Source organism: Heterodontus francisci, chromosome 20 (assembly GCF_036365525.1).
Source record: "Heterodontus francisci isolate sHetFra1 chromosome 20, sHetFra1.hap1, whole genome shotgun sequence".
Lineage (NCBI taxonomy): Eukaryota > Metazoa > Chordata > Chondrichthyes > Heterodontiformes > Heterodontidae > Heterodontus > Heterodontus francisci.
In genome coordinates this window covers 84,402,838-84,419,669 of record NC_090390.1, presented here as the reverse complement: position 1 = coordinate 84,419,669, position 16,832 = coordinate 84,402,838, and the positions used below count along the sequence as shown (strand labels likewise).

Here is a 16,832-nt window from a genome sequence, read left to right as displayed (position 1 = left end):
TTGATCATTTGAAACACCTCAGTTAGATCACCCCTTAATCTTCTATATACAAGATATACAAGCCTAGTCTGTGCAACTGTACTCATAATTTAACCCTTTTAGCTCCAGTATCAATCTGGTGAGTCTGTGCTGCTCCCCCTCCAAGGACAATATCTCCTTCCTGAGATCTGGCATGAGGTCTGTACCTCGAGTGGCACATTTACTGTGGCATCTCATTACCCATCTATGTGACATCGCTGAGGGCTGTAGGATAGGGCACTCTCAATGTGAAAACTGAAGGAAGGAGACAATTCTTCCCAGGCCCTGGACCCTGCATCTGAACTGGAAGGATCAGACTCAAAAAGCCTGTGTAAGGCCGGAATGCTATAAGGCAAATCAGGAGCCCAGCAACATGGTTGGCCTGTTGTTCTCCAATCTCCTCTTTGTTTCATTTTGAGTGTCTCCTGACACATCCTGGTTCACTCATCTTTCTCACTCAGCTGCTGGCTCATAACAATTGCGCATTCCCATCCCCATTTTCTGTTTATCCTTGGTGCCTTGATTCTTTAACCTTTGCAGAAGTTCCAGAACTTTCCCGCGGCTCCCCTGAACAATGAAGGTGTTTTTTCAGTTATGTGGAAGGGTCTTCAGAAATCTCGGAGGAGCCGTGTTGATGTTCTGGGAGTTATTCCCTGGAGCAAACATGTGGTCTTTATCCAGTTGGTTTCCATGGCTACATAGTGCCCGCCTCCCATGTACCAATGAATGGGGGCAGGGCTGTAGAATGGCAGATGCCTGGCATTGTGTCATTGACAGGATGCATGGTGTTGAGAGAAAGGGATTGAAGATTTAGTTGCCCTCACCACTCCTCTCATTACGATGATGCTGGGCAGTTCATGAGGTTCTTGATTTTTTGAAATTTTTATTTGTTCTATCATGGGATGTGGGTGTCACTGGCCATTTATTGCCCATCCCTAATTACCCTTGAGAAGGTGGTGGTGAGCTGCCTTCTTGAACCGCTGCAGTCCATGTGGGGTAGGTATATCCACAGTGCAGTTAGGAAGGGAGTTCCAGGATTTTGACCCAGCGACAGTGAAGGAACGGCGATATAGTTCAGTGTCCCTGATGACCATGTGTGCAGGAAGTGTATCCATCTGCAGCTACTGGCTACCCACATTACGGAGATGGAGCTGCGGGTGGATTCGCTGTGGAGCATCCGCGATGCTGAGGATGTCGTGGATAGCACGTTTAGTGAGGTGGTCACACCGCAGGTAATGGCTGCACAGGTAGAAAAGAGAAGGGTAACCACCAGACGGAGTAGTAGGATCAGGCAGGTTGTGCAGGAGTCCCCTGTGGCCATTCCCCTCTCAAACAGATATACCGCTTTGGATACTGTTGGGGAGGGTGACCTCCCAAGGGAAAGCAGCAACTGCCAAGTTCATGGCACCACGGAGGGCTCTGCTGCACAGCAGGGGAGGAAAAGGGGGTGGAAGAGCTATAAAGATAGGGGATTCTATCGTAAGGGGTGCAGATAGGCGTTTCTGTGGCCACAAACGAGACTCCAGGATGGTATGTTGCCTCCCTGGTGCTAGGGTCAAGGATGTCTCGGAGCAGCTGCAGGACATTCTGAAAGGGGAGGGTGAGCAACCAGAGGTCGTGGTCCATATTGGTACAAACAACATAGGCAGGAAGAGAGATGAGGTCCTGCAAAGTGAATATAGAGAGTTAGGCAGAAGGTTAAAAAGCAGGACCTCTGGGGTTGTAATCTCAGGATTACTCCCTGTGCCACATGCTAGTGAGGGTAGGAATAGGAGGATTAGGCAAATGAATGCGTGGCTGAAGAGCTGGTGTAGGTGGGAGGGCTTCAACTACTAGGATCATTGGGATCTCTTCTGGTGCAGAGGTGACCTGGACAAGAAGGACGGGTTGCATCTAAACTGGAGGGGGACCAATATCCATGCGGGGAGGTTTGCTAGTACTACTCGGGAGAGTTTAAACTAGTCTTGCAGGGGGGTGGGACCCAAAGTAGTAGTCTCTCAGATGAGATAGTTGAGGCAAATGTCGAGATTAAAGCAAGCAAGTCCAGTAGGCAGGCCAGGCAGGGGCAGGACAGGGAGCGTGGAAGGTCTGGTAGGCTAAACTGCATTTACTTTAATGCAAGAAGCCTTACAGATAAGGCAGATGAACTCAGAGCATGGATCGGTACATGGGATTGTGATATTATAGCTATTACGGAAACATGGTTGAGGGATGGGCAGGACTGGAAGCTCAATGTTCTGGGGTACCGATGCTTCCGGCGTGACAGAGGTGGAGGTAAGAGAGGAGGGGGAGTTGCACTATTGATTAGGGAGGACATCACGGCAGTACTTAGAGAGGATATCCCAGGGGGACTGTCCAGTGGGGCCATATGGGTAGAACTTAGAAATAAGAAAGGGGTGACCACTTTGATGGGATTATACTATAGACCCCCCAATAGTCAGAGGGAATTGGAGGAGCATATATGTAGGGAAATCACAGATAGGTGTAGGAATTATAGGGTTGTAATAGTAGGTGATTTTAACTTCCTTAATATTGGTAGGGGTAACTGAAACTAGAGGGCATAGATTTAAGGTGAGAGGGAGGAGGTTTAAAGGGCATCAAAGGGGTAAATTTTTCACACAAAGAATAGTGGGCATCTAGAATGAGCTGCCTGAGGAGGTGGTGGAGGCAGGAACAGTAGCAACATTTAAGAGGCATCTGGACAGGTACTTGAATGAGCAAGGCATAGAGGGATATGGAATTAATGCAGGCAGGTGGGATTAGTATAGATAGGTATTATGGCCAGTACGGACGCGGTGGGCCGAAGGGCCTGTTTCTATGCTGTACGACTCTATGACTCTATAACTCTATAGTTCCAAGTCAGGATGGTGTGTGACTTGGAGGGGAACTTGCGGGTGGTGGTGTTCCCACACATCTGCTGCCCTTGTTCTTCGAGGTGGTAGAGGTCACGGGTTTGGAAAGTGCTGTCGAAGGAGCCTTGGCGAATTTCTGTAGTGCATCTTTTAGCTGGTACACATGCTGCCGCTTTGCATTGGTGAATGTTTAAGGTGGTCGCTAGGGTGCCAATCAAGCGGGCTGCTTTGTCCTGGATGGTGTCGAGCTTCTTGAGTGTTGTTGGAGCTGCACCCATCCAGGCAAGTGGAGAGTATTCCATCACACTCCTGACTTGTGCCTTGTAGATGGTGGACAGGCTTTGGGGAGTAAGGAGGTGAGTTACTTAGAATTCCCAGCCTCTGACCTGTTTCAGTCATTGATGCAGTTGAGTTGCTGGTCAATGGTGACCCCAGAATATTGATAGTGGGGATTTGGTGATGGTAATGGTGATGGTAATTCCATTGCGTAGATGGTTAAATTCTCTGTCATTATCACAACTTGTAGGTGGTGGGGAGGCTTTGGGGGAGTCAGGAGGTGAGTCATGTGCTGCACAATACCCAGCCTCTGACCTGCTCCAGTAGCCACAGCATTTATGTGGATTGCAGATCCTTGGATACCGTAACATGGTGGGCACTCTTCCCGTGCAACAGCATCACCTCAGACCCTGATACTGCCCTCGCATGTGCGCACTTCGTACAATCTTACAGCATAGGAGGAGGCTATTTGTCCCATCAATACCCTGGCTGGCTTCCTCCTCTCTCTAGCCCAGGGATGTGACTGCCCATTTCAACACCGTGCCTGGGGCACCGGCCGTGATTTGTTGACTGAGCACGGACCAGGACTTGGACCTGGGATCTTTCTGGTCTTTATGTTTTGGGCCATGACCCTATCAAATTGATCTTTTAAAAAAGCAACATTGTTTTTTGATTAAGTGGTTAAAAATATAATTGTAAATAAAAGATGGTATTTGTCCAGTTGCCAACTGACAAGTGTTAATTCTCATGTGTGATGATATTATCTTAGACCATGATTTCCTCTACCTTCTCCCAAAAATGCCAGGAACACTGTGGCAGGGATACTATCGACTGTGGCACCAGAGGGAGTTTTGTCTCAAATTTAACTGGTATTAAAATAAATGTTAAGGTTGTCAAGGCCTTGGAAGAGGTACAAAGGAGAATTACTAGAGTGATATCAGGCATGAGGGACTTCAGTAATGTGGAGAGACTGGAGAAGCTGGGATTGTTCTCCTTAGAGCAGAGAATGTTAGGAGGGAGGATTTAACAGAGGGGTTCAAAATCACGAGGGGTTTTGATGGTGTAGTTATGGAGAGACTGTTTATGGTGATGGGCTGGTTGGTAACCAGGGGACACAGCTTTAAGATAATTGGAAAAATAACCAGGGCAGATGAGGAGAATGTTTTTACACAGCAAGTTGTTGTGATCTGGAACGCGCTGCCTGAAAGGACGGTGGAAGCAGATTCAATAGTAACTTTCAAAAGGGAACTGGATAAATACTTGAAGGAAGGGAAAGTACATGGCTACAGGGAAAGAGCAGGAGAATGGGACTAATTAGTTCGATCAAAAAGCCAGCACAGATACAATGGGCCAAATGGCTGCCTTCTGTGCTGCTATTATTCTATAGGACAGATGTAGGTTACGTGTTGCATTTGGCAATTGAAGATGCCTTGGCTGTTTCATTGCAACTGAGCCACTCAGAGATTCGGGCATGAGAAGCAAAGGTTGGACCAATGCTTACTTCCCTTCAACATGAGACCCTGAGGTTACATCTTTATCATATGGATTAGCACTTGTGTTGGCAATGAAGTCATCATTCGTTCAATCATTTCACAAAAATTTGACTAGCTGCCTTGGCAGTCAATAGGAGACTCTCGTCCTTCATCTCTAACTCTGCCTCTTTGTCTCTCCTTGTTTGTCCATGGCAGATAGCATTGAAGATGAATTTGAGCCTTCCACAGTGTGTCACCGACCTGAAGGCCTGGAACAGCTTCAAGGGCAAACAAAGTTCAGCAAGAAGGAACTCCAAGTCCTCTATCGGGGTTTCAAAACTGTGAGTCATCAGCTGAATTATAATCAGCTACTAGCTCTTAACACTGGTGGATAACCATTAATTCCTAATTGTAACATGCTTGGAGTCAGAAGATCGTGGGTTCGAGTCTGACTCCAGAGACTTGAGCACATAATCCAGGCTGACTCACCTACTGCAGTACTGAGGGAGTGCTGCACTGTCAGACATGCCGTCTTTTGGATGAGATTAAACTGCGGCCCTGTCTGCCCCCTCAAGTGGATGTAAAAGATCCCATGGCACTATTTTGAAGAAGAGCAGGGGAGTTCTGGGCAGTATTTATCTCTTAATCAACATCACTAAAAGAGGCGATCTTATCATTATCAGATCGCTGTTTGTGGGATCTTGCTGTGCACAACTTGGCTGCTGCATTTCCTACATTACAACAGTGATTACACTTCAAGATTACTTCATTGACTGTGAAGTGCTTTGGCACATCCTGAGGTCATGAAAGGTGCTATAGAAATGCAAGTTCTTTTCTTTCTGATGTATCTCTGTCCTAGTTCTCAGTGTTCATATTGGCCCTCTCTGTTTCATGGCTACATTAAAGGAGCTGATTAAGTCCAGGTTGTTGTTTTGAAATGGTAAGTGTTGGACCATCCAGGTTGTAAACTGAATTTGACATTTCCTACTTTCTTTTCTCTTGCTGCCAGGAGTGCCCCAGTGGTGTTGTTAACGAAGAGACATTTAAACAAATTTACTCCCAGTTCTTCCCGCAAGGAGGTGAGTGTAAACATTTCGAGTTTCTGGATCTACAGTAGTGTAGTGGTTATTTTACTGGACTTGTCATCCACAGGCCTTGACTAATAATACAGCAAACATGAGTTCGGATCCCAACACAGCACTTTGAGAATTTGAATACTGATTTACAAAAACTATCAAAGTAAAAAACTGGTCGCAGTAAAAGTGACTGTGAAACTGTCGGACTGTCATAAATCCCAACTGGTTCACCAGTGTCCGTTAGGGAAGGAAACCTACCTCGTTACCCAGACTGGCCTATATGTGACTTCTTCTTCTTCTTCTTTGGCCTCCTTGTCTCGAGAGACAATGGGTAAGCACCTGGAGGTGGTCAGTGGTTTGTGGAGCAGCGCCTGGAGTGGCTATAAAGACCAATATTAGAGTGACAGACTCTTCCACAGGTGCTGCAGATAAAATTGGTTGTTGGGGCTGTGACACAGTTGGCTCTCTCCTTGCGCTTCTGTCTTTTTTCCTGCCAACTGCTGTCTCTTCGACTTGCCACGCTTTAGCCCCGCCTTTATGGCTGTCCGCCAGCTCTGGCGATTACTGGCAACTGACTCCCACGACTTGTGATCAATGATACAGGACTTCATGTCGTCTTTAAAACGGAGACATGGACGGCCGGTGGGTCTGATACCAGTGATGAGCTCGCTGTACAATGTGTCTTTGGGGACTCCAGTCCCACACCAACATGGTTGACTCTTAAACTGTCCTCTGACATGGCCTATCAAAGTCACTCAGTATCAAACATCAGTGTAACTAGCAATGGGCAATGAATGTCTGCCTTACCAGTGATGCCCACATTTCCAGAACTAATTAAAAAAATTGGACCGTACATCAGAAGCACAGTAAGCAGAATCCAGATGTACAGGCAGTGTTGGGTCAACATGGATGGGGTGAAGTTCAAATGCATTCCTCCCGCCTGGCATTTCCTGCTGAAGGACAAGGAAGAAACTGAGATTTAGTGATGAGTTCATCAACTGGAGGCTATCAGACTCTTGGGAATGTGGCTGAACGTGTAGTGAAATCATCAGCCAGCGAGTTGGAGTCATTTTTGTATTCCTTCTCGGAATGTGGGGCGTCACTGGCAAGGCTAATATTTACTGCCCATCCCTAATTACATACAAACGTTCAAATTAGGAGCAGGAGTAGGCCACTCGGCCCCTCGAGCCTGCTCCACCATTCAATAAGATCATGGCTGATCTGATTGTAACCTCGACTCCACATTTCCACCTACCCCCGATAACCTTCCACCCCCTTGTTTATCAAGAATCTATCTACCTCTGCCTTAAAAATACTTAAAAACTCTGCTTCCACCGCCTTTTGAGGAAGAGAATTCCAAAGACTCACGACCCTCTGAGAAAAAAAAATCTCCTCATGCCGGTCTTAAATGGGCGACCCCTTATTTTTAAACAGTGACCCCTAGTTCTAGATTCTCCCACAAGGGGAAACATCCTTTCCACATCCGCCCTGTCAAGACCCCTCAGGATCTTATATGTTTCAATCAAGTCACATCTTACTCTTCTAAATTCCAGCAGATACAAGCCTAGCCTGTCCAATCTTTCCTCGTCAGACAATCAGCTCATTCCAGGTATTAGTCTCATAATTGCCCTTGAGAAGGTGGTGGTGAGCTGCCTTCTTGAACCACTGCATTTCATGTAGTGTAGATACACCCACAGTGCTGTTAGGAAGGGAGTTCCAGGATTTTGACCCAGCGACAGTGAAGGAACGGTGATATAGTTCCAAGTTAAGATGGTGTGTGACTTGGAGAGGAACTTGCAGTTGGTGGTGTTCCCATGCATCTGCTGCCCTTGTCCTTCTGGGTGTTAGAGGTCGCGGGTTTGGAAGGTGCTGTTGAAGGACCCTCTTACAGATGGTACACATTGTTGCCACTGTGCATCAGTGGTGGAGGGAGTAAATTTTTAAAGTGATGGATGGGATGTCGACCCTGGGCTGCTTTGTCCTGGATGGTGTCGAGCTTCTTGACTGTTGTTGGAGCTGCACCCATCCAGGCAATTGGAGAGTATTCCATCACACTCCTGACTTGTGCCTTGTAGATGGTGGCAATCAGGGTGGACGGATCCCCCGACAGCCCGCAGCCTGGACCTGTGCTTTGCCACCTTGGCCAGGTCCAGGAGCAGACCGATGAGGAGATCCTCCTCCCAGCCCACCCCAGTCCGCACTGGGTGTGCAAAGGTCAGGAGCGTGGGGCTGAAGTACAGACAAAACTTGAGGAGTGGCCCCTTTAAATACTTGAACAGGGGCTGCAACCTCACACACTCCATATATACATGGAACACGGACTCGTCCAGGCTGCAGAAATTACAGGCGGCCTGGGAGTCCGAGAACCTGCTTAAAAGTCTATTGCACGGGACTGCTCTGTGCAACACCCTCCACCCCAGGTCCCTGATGTAAAGGGGGAAGACTCCCGTGTAGAGAGACCTCCATCGGGGTTTCCCCTCGCCGCCAGATGGCAACATGGACTGCCATGGTGTGTCCGGCCGGCTGACGAGAGCGAGGAAGTGGAGAGTGTGCAGGAGCAGCTCGTACAGGAAACCCCTCCACTCCGATTGGAATGGCAGGGAGGGCATTTCCACGGGGCGGCTCAGGTTGTGGGGGCCTGGGTCCGCTGAGCAGTTCTGGCCGAGCGGGGCTCAGCACTCCAGAGCCTCCTCATCACCTGCAATGAGGGGCGTCCCAGGGGCTTCGGCTACTCCTCTGCCCATCGGTCCATCCCCAGAGCCAGCCGTTTGGACAGCCGAAGTGCTCTCCTCAGCCAGCAGGGGAGCGCCCTGACTGGAGGCGACCATGTTCCAGACTCTGAATAGATCCTGGTAAAAGACAGGCAACACCCTCAGAGAGGTGCGGCTAACGGTCTCCGCCGGGAGCTGCGTGTCGTCTTGAAGGCAGTGACACTGGCAGAAAAAATACATCGCCAGCGCACACCATCTGGGAGGACGCTCGACGTACAGGTATCGCTGCAGGGTCCGAAGGCGGAGAGTATCAGCCTGCGTGCGGACACACACCAGCGACTGGCCGCCCTCCTCAATAGGGAAACATATGCTTGCAAAATGTAGAGATGGTCGATTTGGGACCCTCCTCCTCCAGACCTCCATGTGAAGGTGCTGGAGTCGGGATGGAGATTCCGCCAGACGTCCACCAAGTTAAGGGAGCTGATCAGTCCCCTCAACTTCTCCACCGACGCTTGGCCGCGCTGGGGACCGGAGCGATCCCCCACCTCGAGAGTGCAGTTAAAATCCCCCCCGAGGATGATGCACTCGCCGCTATCGATGGAGCTCAAGAGAGCGGACACTTCTTCAAAGAAGCGCGCTTGCAACGCACCGGGCCTGGGCGCGTACAGGTTCACAAAGTGGAGCGGCACGCTACCCAGGCGAACGGCGAGGTGGAGCAAGCGGCCCGGCACTAGCTCCTTGACCCCCAAGATCTCCGGCTGAAAAGTCGGGGCCAACAAGATAGCCACCCCACTAGAAATAGGGGTGAGGTGACTCATGTAGACCCCACCCTGCCACTCCAGGAGCCAGGTGGCTTCGTCTCCCGGAACGGTGTGGGTTTCCTGCAGAAAGCTCACCGTGTATCTCCCTTTCCTAAGGACTGAGAGATTGTGAAATCTGCGGTGAGCCCCTCTGCTGCCATTGATGTTGAGGCTGGCTATGGTTATCTTCATGTCAAAGGTAATTAAAACCCGTCACAAACACCTCACTGTGAGGAGGGAGTGGAAGTGCACCTGGCCCTCCACTCCCCCAGCAACCCATTGAGGAACACATTAAAACGGCGCCTCTCAACCAGTTTCACGTCTGCGCGCTTGCCCGCTATCTTAAGGGCGGCACGGACGGACTGTATGATCAGCGCCAGATTCGACCAACGGTCGAGGGCCAGCTGAACTTTATTGCGGCAACCCCTGCAAGCCACGAGGAAATCCCGGAGTTCCGCCGTGGGGATGAGAGGAGATTCGGTGGGAGGCACGAGGGACTCCACCACCTCACTGGCGATGGAATCAAGATCATCCTCCGTGCCCCGCACCGAATCCCCATCCTCCTCCGGGTCGTCACCGCCAGCGGCCGACACATCTACCACACACTGTGGGGCAGACGTCCCGGCCGCGCCAGCTGGTCCCGCCTCCGTCACAATCCCACCCCCAGGATCGATGGCGGAGGAGTCCTCTCTGGGTTCTATTGTGAAACTGGAGCCTGTAGGCACCAGCGGTTCAGGACCCCCCTCCACCTCCGTCCCCAGGCCAATGAGTGGTCCAGGGGAGACAGAAGTTCCGGACTCCGGGAAACCAGCCGGAGCCGAGACTGGAGGCGGAGGGAGGAGGCTATCTCCCGCTCCGCCAGCACCCACAGGCCCAGCAGATGGGGCAGCATTCTCAGTTATAACTGGGTCGGGTGTCTCCTGGTTTGTGGTGGACTCCGGCTGGGAGGCCCGACCCTCCGGGGCCTCGCCCTCCCCTTCATTCAGGGCACCCGACCCAGTAGCAGTGGCAGAATGGGCCGCGTCCCCAGGCTCCCCCACCACAAGCAGGGCCCCACTTACTCCTTCAGGAGGGGCCTCAAGTACCGGGGCCTTCCCCTCCCCTCCATCCTGAGGAATAGGGAGCTCCTGCCCGGACTTTGCAGCCTTGGTGGTGGCAGTAGGGGAAATCTGGGGACCCGAAACAGGAGACAGCTCCCCTCCAACAGATGGGCCCTGCGCCTCAGGGCCCCTTGTTACCTCTGTGGAGGGGTGCCTTCTCCTCTTTTTCCCAGTTGTGTGCGGAGGCTCAGAGACCTCCATATCATCAGAGGCCTCCACCTCCACACTCTCCTTTTTTTTATTCACCCTGGGCCTGAGCCCAGCCCTGGGGCAAGTTGACTTCCCGAGATCGGGCCTTGGGCTGAGCTCAGGCTCGGGTAGTGTCACGGTGTCCAGGGGACGCGCCTCTCGATGTTTATTTCTCCTCCGCGCCTTCCTTCCACTTGGACGGTCACCCCCCTCCCTGCCGGAGGCCGTGAAAACCACAGCCTCCGGTACCGACTGAATGGTATATGGTGGTGGTGTAGGGGGGGTGGGAGGAGGTGCAGCGTCGCCACCCCGGGCCGCCAAGTTGGAGTTGGCAGCCGGGAGGTTGGGGCAGTTCTTACGAACATGCCCCACCCCCTTACAGACATGGCACCGCACCCCGTCCAAGGTCCAGAAGACGCGGTAGGCCGTCCCCTGGAATTCTACATAAAAGTGGCCCTCTGTCACCTCCTCCCGCGCCAGCTGCATGAATAACTGGCGGCGGAAGGAGTACACGTGTCGGAGGCTGTTCTCCCGAAGACCGAGCGGGACTGGGGTGAGCCCCGTCTTTACCTCCCCCAGATGGTGCAGGTGGGGAAGGGGGAGCTCACCAGGAATGAAGGGCAGGACATTGGATAGAATGAGCCTTTGCGCAGTGGCCTCCAGGGGGTCCACTGGCAGAAAGGTCCCGCCCACGGTGAGCCCCTTGCTCAGAGCCAGGGACACCGCCTGCTCGGTCTTCAGGAAAAACACTGCCTTCCCGTACCTTTTAGAGGCTGCAACAATGGCCGAAGGGCCGACAACCTCGGCCATTGCTTTCACGCATGCCTCGATAGTCGTGTTCGGGTGGACGTAGCTCTTGACCCCATGCTTCGATGTTAATAAAGCAAACGGTGATGGGGCAACAGGTGCAGCTGCAGCAGCCGCAGCAGCATATGAACGGGAAGGCCCCGCCACCGGCGAAGAGGGGCTTGCCATGGGGTCGCAGAGCTACGCCCACCCCCAAGAAACAAAGCACACGACAGTTTTCTTAAACACTAACAATATGATGGGGGAGGGGGGGATGGGAATAGAGGAGGATAGGGCTGAAAAGGACAAGGAGAGGAGAGGATAGGTGGCCGAGTGATGGAAGAGAGAGAACAGCTGCAAGGATGTTACACTTCAATTGGTGGTTGGAGCACCTTCCTGCAGAGTCGACACTGCACTCTTCCAGTTAGGGGAGGGTTCTTCGCCCGGGTCGGTTAGAGCCGCCCGGTTCTCTCCCTTTTCTGTTGTTGTCTAAGGATTTTCTTCAGCCGGGCAGCTCCAGCCGTCCCGAGCCACACAGTTGGGGGTGGGGAGGGAGCCCCTTTTGTGCAGGATGGCAGATAAACACAAGAGTTGGTACAGGGGCTCCCTATAGAATTTGGCAGCCCTACCCCTGAATCTTCCGGTGCCTTCTCCCTCCCCCAACAGTCCAAACAACCAATAGTTCTCTGGTGCTCCAACACCCACCTCTCCAAAATGACTCTCAGGTCTTCTTAGTCTTGAAAAAGTTCAACAGTTCCTCAGTAAATGCAGCTGTCTCCACTCTATAGTCACCTCTTTACAGTTATTCCACTCTCCTCTCCCCAGTTGCTGCAGTCTCCACTCTGCAATTGCTGCAACACAGGTGCAGCTGCTCCCCGATTGCTGGCAGGAAGTGCTCCAAATTGACCAGCCAATCCCCGTGCTGTACCTGTCCTGGGAGTGTTTGATGGGGACAGTGTAGAGGGAGCTTTACTCTGTATCTAACCCCGTGCTGTACCTGTCCTGGGAGTGTTTGATGGGGACAGTGTAGAGGGAGCTTTACTCTGTATCGAACCCCGTGCTGTACCTGTCCTGGGAGTGTTTGATGGGGACAGTGTAGAGGGAGCTTTACTCTGTATCTAACCCCGTGCTGTACCTGTCCTGGGAGTGTTTGATGGGACAGCATCGAGGAAGATTTCCTTCATCTTGTGCACTGAAAATAACTGAATGAATGAGCCAAGCTTTATTTAGTCCTGAATGAAGCAGTTGTCTTTTCCATTGCAGACTCCAGTATGTACGCACACTTTCTCTTCAACGCTTTCGACACAGACCATAATGGCTCCGTCAGTTTCGAGGTCAGTGAATTTTCCTGGGGTTCAGGGCTTGAAGCTGGGAGGCGGGACAGGGAGAACAGGAAATCTGGGTGATGAACCACCAAAACAGACGTGATTGCAATCTGGAACCCTCTCCCCCGCACAGCTCGTGGATGCTGGGGGAGGAGTTGAAATTTTCAAGACGGAGTTCGATAAGTTTGTGTCTGGTAGGGGTGTGGAGGGATGTGGAGTAATCGAATAGACTCGAGGGGCTGCATGGCTGCTCCAGACTGTGTAACTGTTAATGTCAGACACTCACACCTCTCACTGTTTCTCGCCTTCTCTCCTCCCCAGAATTTTGTGACGGGTTTATCCGTGATCCTCCGTGGGACGATTGATGACAAACTGAGCTGGGCATTCAATCTGTATGACTTAAATAAAGACGGCTGCATAACCAGAGAGGTATAAATAACAACAGACGAGGACATGCAATGGATGATATTATTCCCTCTTATACAAGATAGAGAGAGAGTGAGAAAGAAAAAGAGAGAGACAGAGAGAAAGAAAGAAAGATAAAAAGAGAAAGAACAAAAATAACTTACTTTGCATTTCTATAGCACCTTTCATGACCTCAGGATGTCCCAAAGCACTTTCTAGCCAGTGAAGTACATGTGAAGTGTAATCACTGTTGTAATGTAGGAATATTCCGTCAGTCAGGAGCTGACCTCAACTGGAACAAGCATAGTTCCCGAGATTTCCATATCGGACGACAATGGCTCACTTCAGCAGTGCACCATCCAACCAGAGACCATCTTTGATTTACATGATATCTCTCTGCTGTCCTGTCAGCTGTGGCTCGGTGGGAGGCTTTCAGGCCCGAGTCAAAAGGTTGGGGGTTCAAGTCCCACTCCAGAGACTCAAGCACTTCATCCAGGCTGACACTCCCAGTGCTGTACTGAGGGAGTGCTGCACTGTCAGCAGTGCTGTCTTTCAAATCAGTCTGACCTCTCAGGTCGATGTAGAAGATCCCACGGTCACTATTTCAAGGAAAGGCAATATTTATTCTACAATCAGCAGACTATCAGATCATTATCACATCGCTGTTTGTGGGAGCTTGCTGTGCACAAATTGACTGCTCAGTTTCCTACATTACACCAATGACAACACTTCAAAATTGGCTGTGAAGTGTTTTGGGATGTCCTGATTGGTGCTATTTCAATGGGAATCCCCTCTACTTTCCTTAGGGCAGGGGGGATGTGGGGCATTGCCATCATGTCATGTGCCTTGAGAACACGAATTGGCTGGTCCACAGAGCAAGTCACTTTGAGATTGAGGTTCAAAGCCAGGACAAGTGTTTGGAGCACAGGTATCAACGTCACTGGCGTCTGGGGGTGTTCAACAGACTCAATCCCAATTCAAGGCACGGATTCAATGGAAGTCAACAGAGGACTTCATATCACTACTGTAGATGTGTATAAAGGGCCTTGACATGTGTGTGTGATTGTGTGTGGGTGGGTGTGGGAGGGTGCGTTTGTGTGTGTGGGAGGGTTTGTGTGTGTGTGTTTGTGTGTGTGTGTAGGAGGGTTTGTGGGAGGGTTTGCGTGCGTGTGGGGGAGGGTTTGTGTGGGTGTGCGGGAGGGTTTGTGGGAGGGTTTGTGGGAGGGTTTGTGTGTGTGTGTGGGAGGGTTTGTGGGAGGGTTTGTGTGTGTGTGTGGGAGGGTTTGTGGGAGGGTTTGTGGGAGGGCTTGTGTGTGTGTGTTTGTGTGGGTTTGTGGGAGGGTTTGTGTGGGAGGGTTTGTGGGAGGGTTTGTGGGAGGGTTTGTGGGAGGGTTTGTGTGTGTGTGTGGGAGGGTTTGTGGGAGGGTTTGTGGGAGGGTTTGTGTGTGTGTGTGGGAGGGTTTGTGGGAGGGTTTGTGTGTGTTTGTGGGAGGGTTTGTGGGAGGGCTTGTGTGTGTGTGTTTGTGTGGGTTTGTGGGAGGGTTTGTGGGAGGGTTTGTGTGGGAGGGTTTGTGGGAGGGTTTGTGGGAGGGTTTGTGGGAGGGTTTGTGTGTGTGTGTGGGAGGGTTTGTGGGAGGGTTTGTGTGTGTGTGTTTGTGTGGGTTTGTGGGAGGGTTTGTGGGAGGGTTTGTGTGTGTGTGTGTGTGTGGGAGGGTGTGTGGGAGGGTTTGTGGAAGGGTTTGTGTGTGTGTGTGTGGGAGGGTGTGTGGGAGGGTTTGTGGGAGGGTTTGTGCGTGTGGGGGAGGGTTTGTGGGAGGGTTTGTGGGAGGGTTTGTGTGTGTGTGTTTGTGTGTGTGTGGGGGAGAGTTTGTGGGACGGTTTGTGGGAGGGTTTGTGTGTGTTTGTGTGTGGGAGGGTGTGTGGGAGGGTTTGTGGGAGGGTTTGTGTGTGTGTGTGGGAGGGTTTGTGGGAGGGTTTGTGGGAGGGTTTGTGTGTGTGTGTTTGTGTGTGTGTGGGGGAGAGTTTGTGGGACGGTTTGTGGGAGGGTTTGTGTGTGTTTGTGTGTGGGAGGGTGTGTGGGAGGGTTTGTGGGAGGGTTTGTGTGTGTGTGTTTGTGTGTGTGTGGGGGAGAGTTTGTGGGACGGTTTGTGGGAGGGTTTGTGTGTGTTTGTGTGTGGGAGGGTGTGTGGGAGGGTGTGTGGGAGGGTTTGTGGGAGGGTGTGTGGGAGGGTTTGTTTGTGTGTGTGTGTGGGAGGGTGTGTGGGAGGGTGTGTGGGAGGGTTTGTGTGTGTGCGTGTGGGAGGGTGTGTGGGAGGGTTTGTGGGAGGGTGTGTGGGAGGGTTTGTGTGTGTGTGTGTGGGAGGGTTTGTTTGTGTGTGGGAGGGTGTGTGGGAGAGTTTGTGTGTGTGCGTGTGGGAGGGTGTGTGGGAGGGTTTGTGTGTGTGCGTGTGGGAGGGTGTGTGGGAGGGTTTGTGTGTGTGTGTGTGTGGGAGGGTTTGTTTGTGTGTGTGTGGGAGGGTGTGTGGGAGGGTGTGTGGGAGAGTTTGTGTGTGTGTGTGTGTGTGGGAGGGTTTGTTTGTGTGTGTGTGGGAGGGTGTGTGGGAGGGTGTGTGGGAGAGTTTGTGTGTGTGTGTGTGTGTGGGAGGGTTTGTTTGTGTGTGTGTGGGAGGGTGTGTGGGAGGGTGTGTGGGAGAGTTTGTGTGTGTGTGTGTGGGAGGGTTTGTTTGTGTGTGGGAGGGTGTGTGGGAGAGTTTGTGTGTGTGTGTGTGTGTGGGAGGGTTTGTTTGTGTGTGTGTGGGAGGGTGTGTGGGAGGGTGTGTGGGAGGGTTTGTGTGTGTGTGTGTGGGAGGGTTTGTTTGTGTGTGGGAGGGTGTGTGGGAGAGTTTGTGTGTGTGCGTGTGGGAGGGTGTGTGGGAGGGTTTGTGTGTGTGTGTGTGTGGGAGGGTTTGTTTGTGTGTGTGTGGGAGGGTGTGTGGGAGGGTGTGTGGGAGAGTTTGTGTGTGTGTGTGTGTGTGGGAGGGTTTGTTTGTGTGTGCGCAGCAGGCATTGGTGATAAAGGCCCAGGTTACAATGATACCTGTGCCAAGTCTTGACATTACTGGATCAGCCTAGACTTTGATGGGGATCTTAACTCGCACCTTTCACCCATCACCCCTGTGCTCGCTGATCTCCATTGGCTCCCGGTCCGGCAAAGCCTTGGTTTTAAAGTTTTCATCCTTGTTTTCAAATCCCTCCATGACCTCTCACCCCCTTGTAATCTCGTCCAAGCCTGCAACCTTCCGAGATATCTGCGCTCCTCTAATTCTGTCCTCTGGAGCATTCTGATTCTAATCGCTCAACCATTGGCGGCTGTGCCTTCAGCTGCCTGGGCCCTAAGATCAGGAATTCTCTCCCTAAACCTCTCAAACTTTCTCTCCTCCTTTAAGATGCTCTTTAAAACCTACCTCTTTGACCAAGCTTTTGGTCACCTGTCCTAATATCTCCTTATGTGGCTCGGTGTCAAATTTTGTTTGATAATCGCTCCTGTAAAGCGCGTTGGGATCTTTTACTACATAAAGGCGCTATAAAATTGCAAGTTGTTGTTATTGAATGTAAAAGATACATCAAGGGTGAGAATTTCCTCGGCAGGGGCAGTTATCCTGGTCTGAGATTCCTGCTGAAGTTACGCTGACTGATCAGGAGAATTTGCCCAGGACATTTACCTCCGAGGTGTTTTGCCCCTAATGATTCCCTTGAGGCAAATCATTTATTGATGGATTGAAGTTGAGATGAAGGGAGATGGTGATTTCCTTCTGACTGTTATTTTTTGGACTGATTTGTTTC

The 16,832-nt window shown here is 51.3% G+C and overlaps 1 protein-coding gene across 3 annotated transcripts in view; it reads left to right on the top strand.

Annotated features, from left to right (window-relative positions):
* Positions 1–16,832, top strand: part of LOC137380978 (A-type potassium channel modulatory protein KCNIP2) — a 466,186-nt gene that overhangs the window by 430,857 nt on the left and 18,497 nt on the right. For all 3 annotated transcript variants that reach the window (XM_068053395.1, XM_068053394.1, XM_068053393.1), the window contains 4 exons: positions 4,835–4,959; positions 5,628–5,697; positions 12,544–12,614; positions 12,927–13,034. In XM_068053395.1, the coding sequence (XP_067909496.1) occupies positions 4,835–4,959; positions 5,628–5,697; positions 12,544–12,614; positions 12,927–13,034 (374 nt within the window). The remainder of the gene's footprint in view (positions 1–4,834; positions 4,960–5,627; positions 5,698–12,543; positions 12,615–12,926; positions 13,035–16,832) is intronic.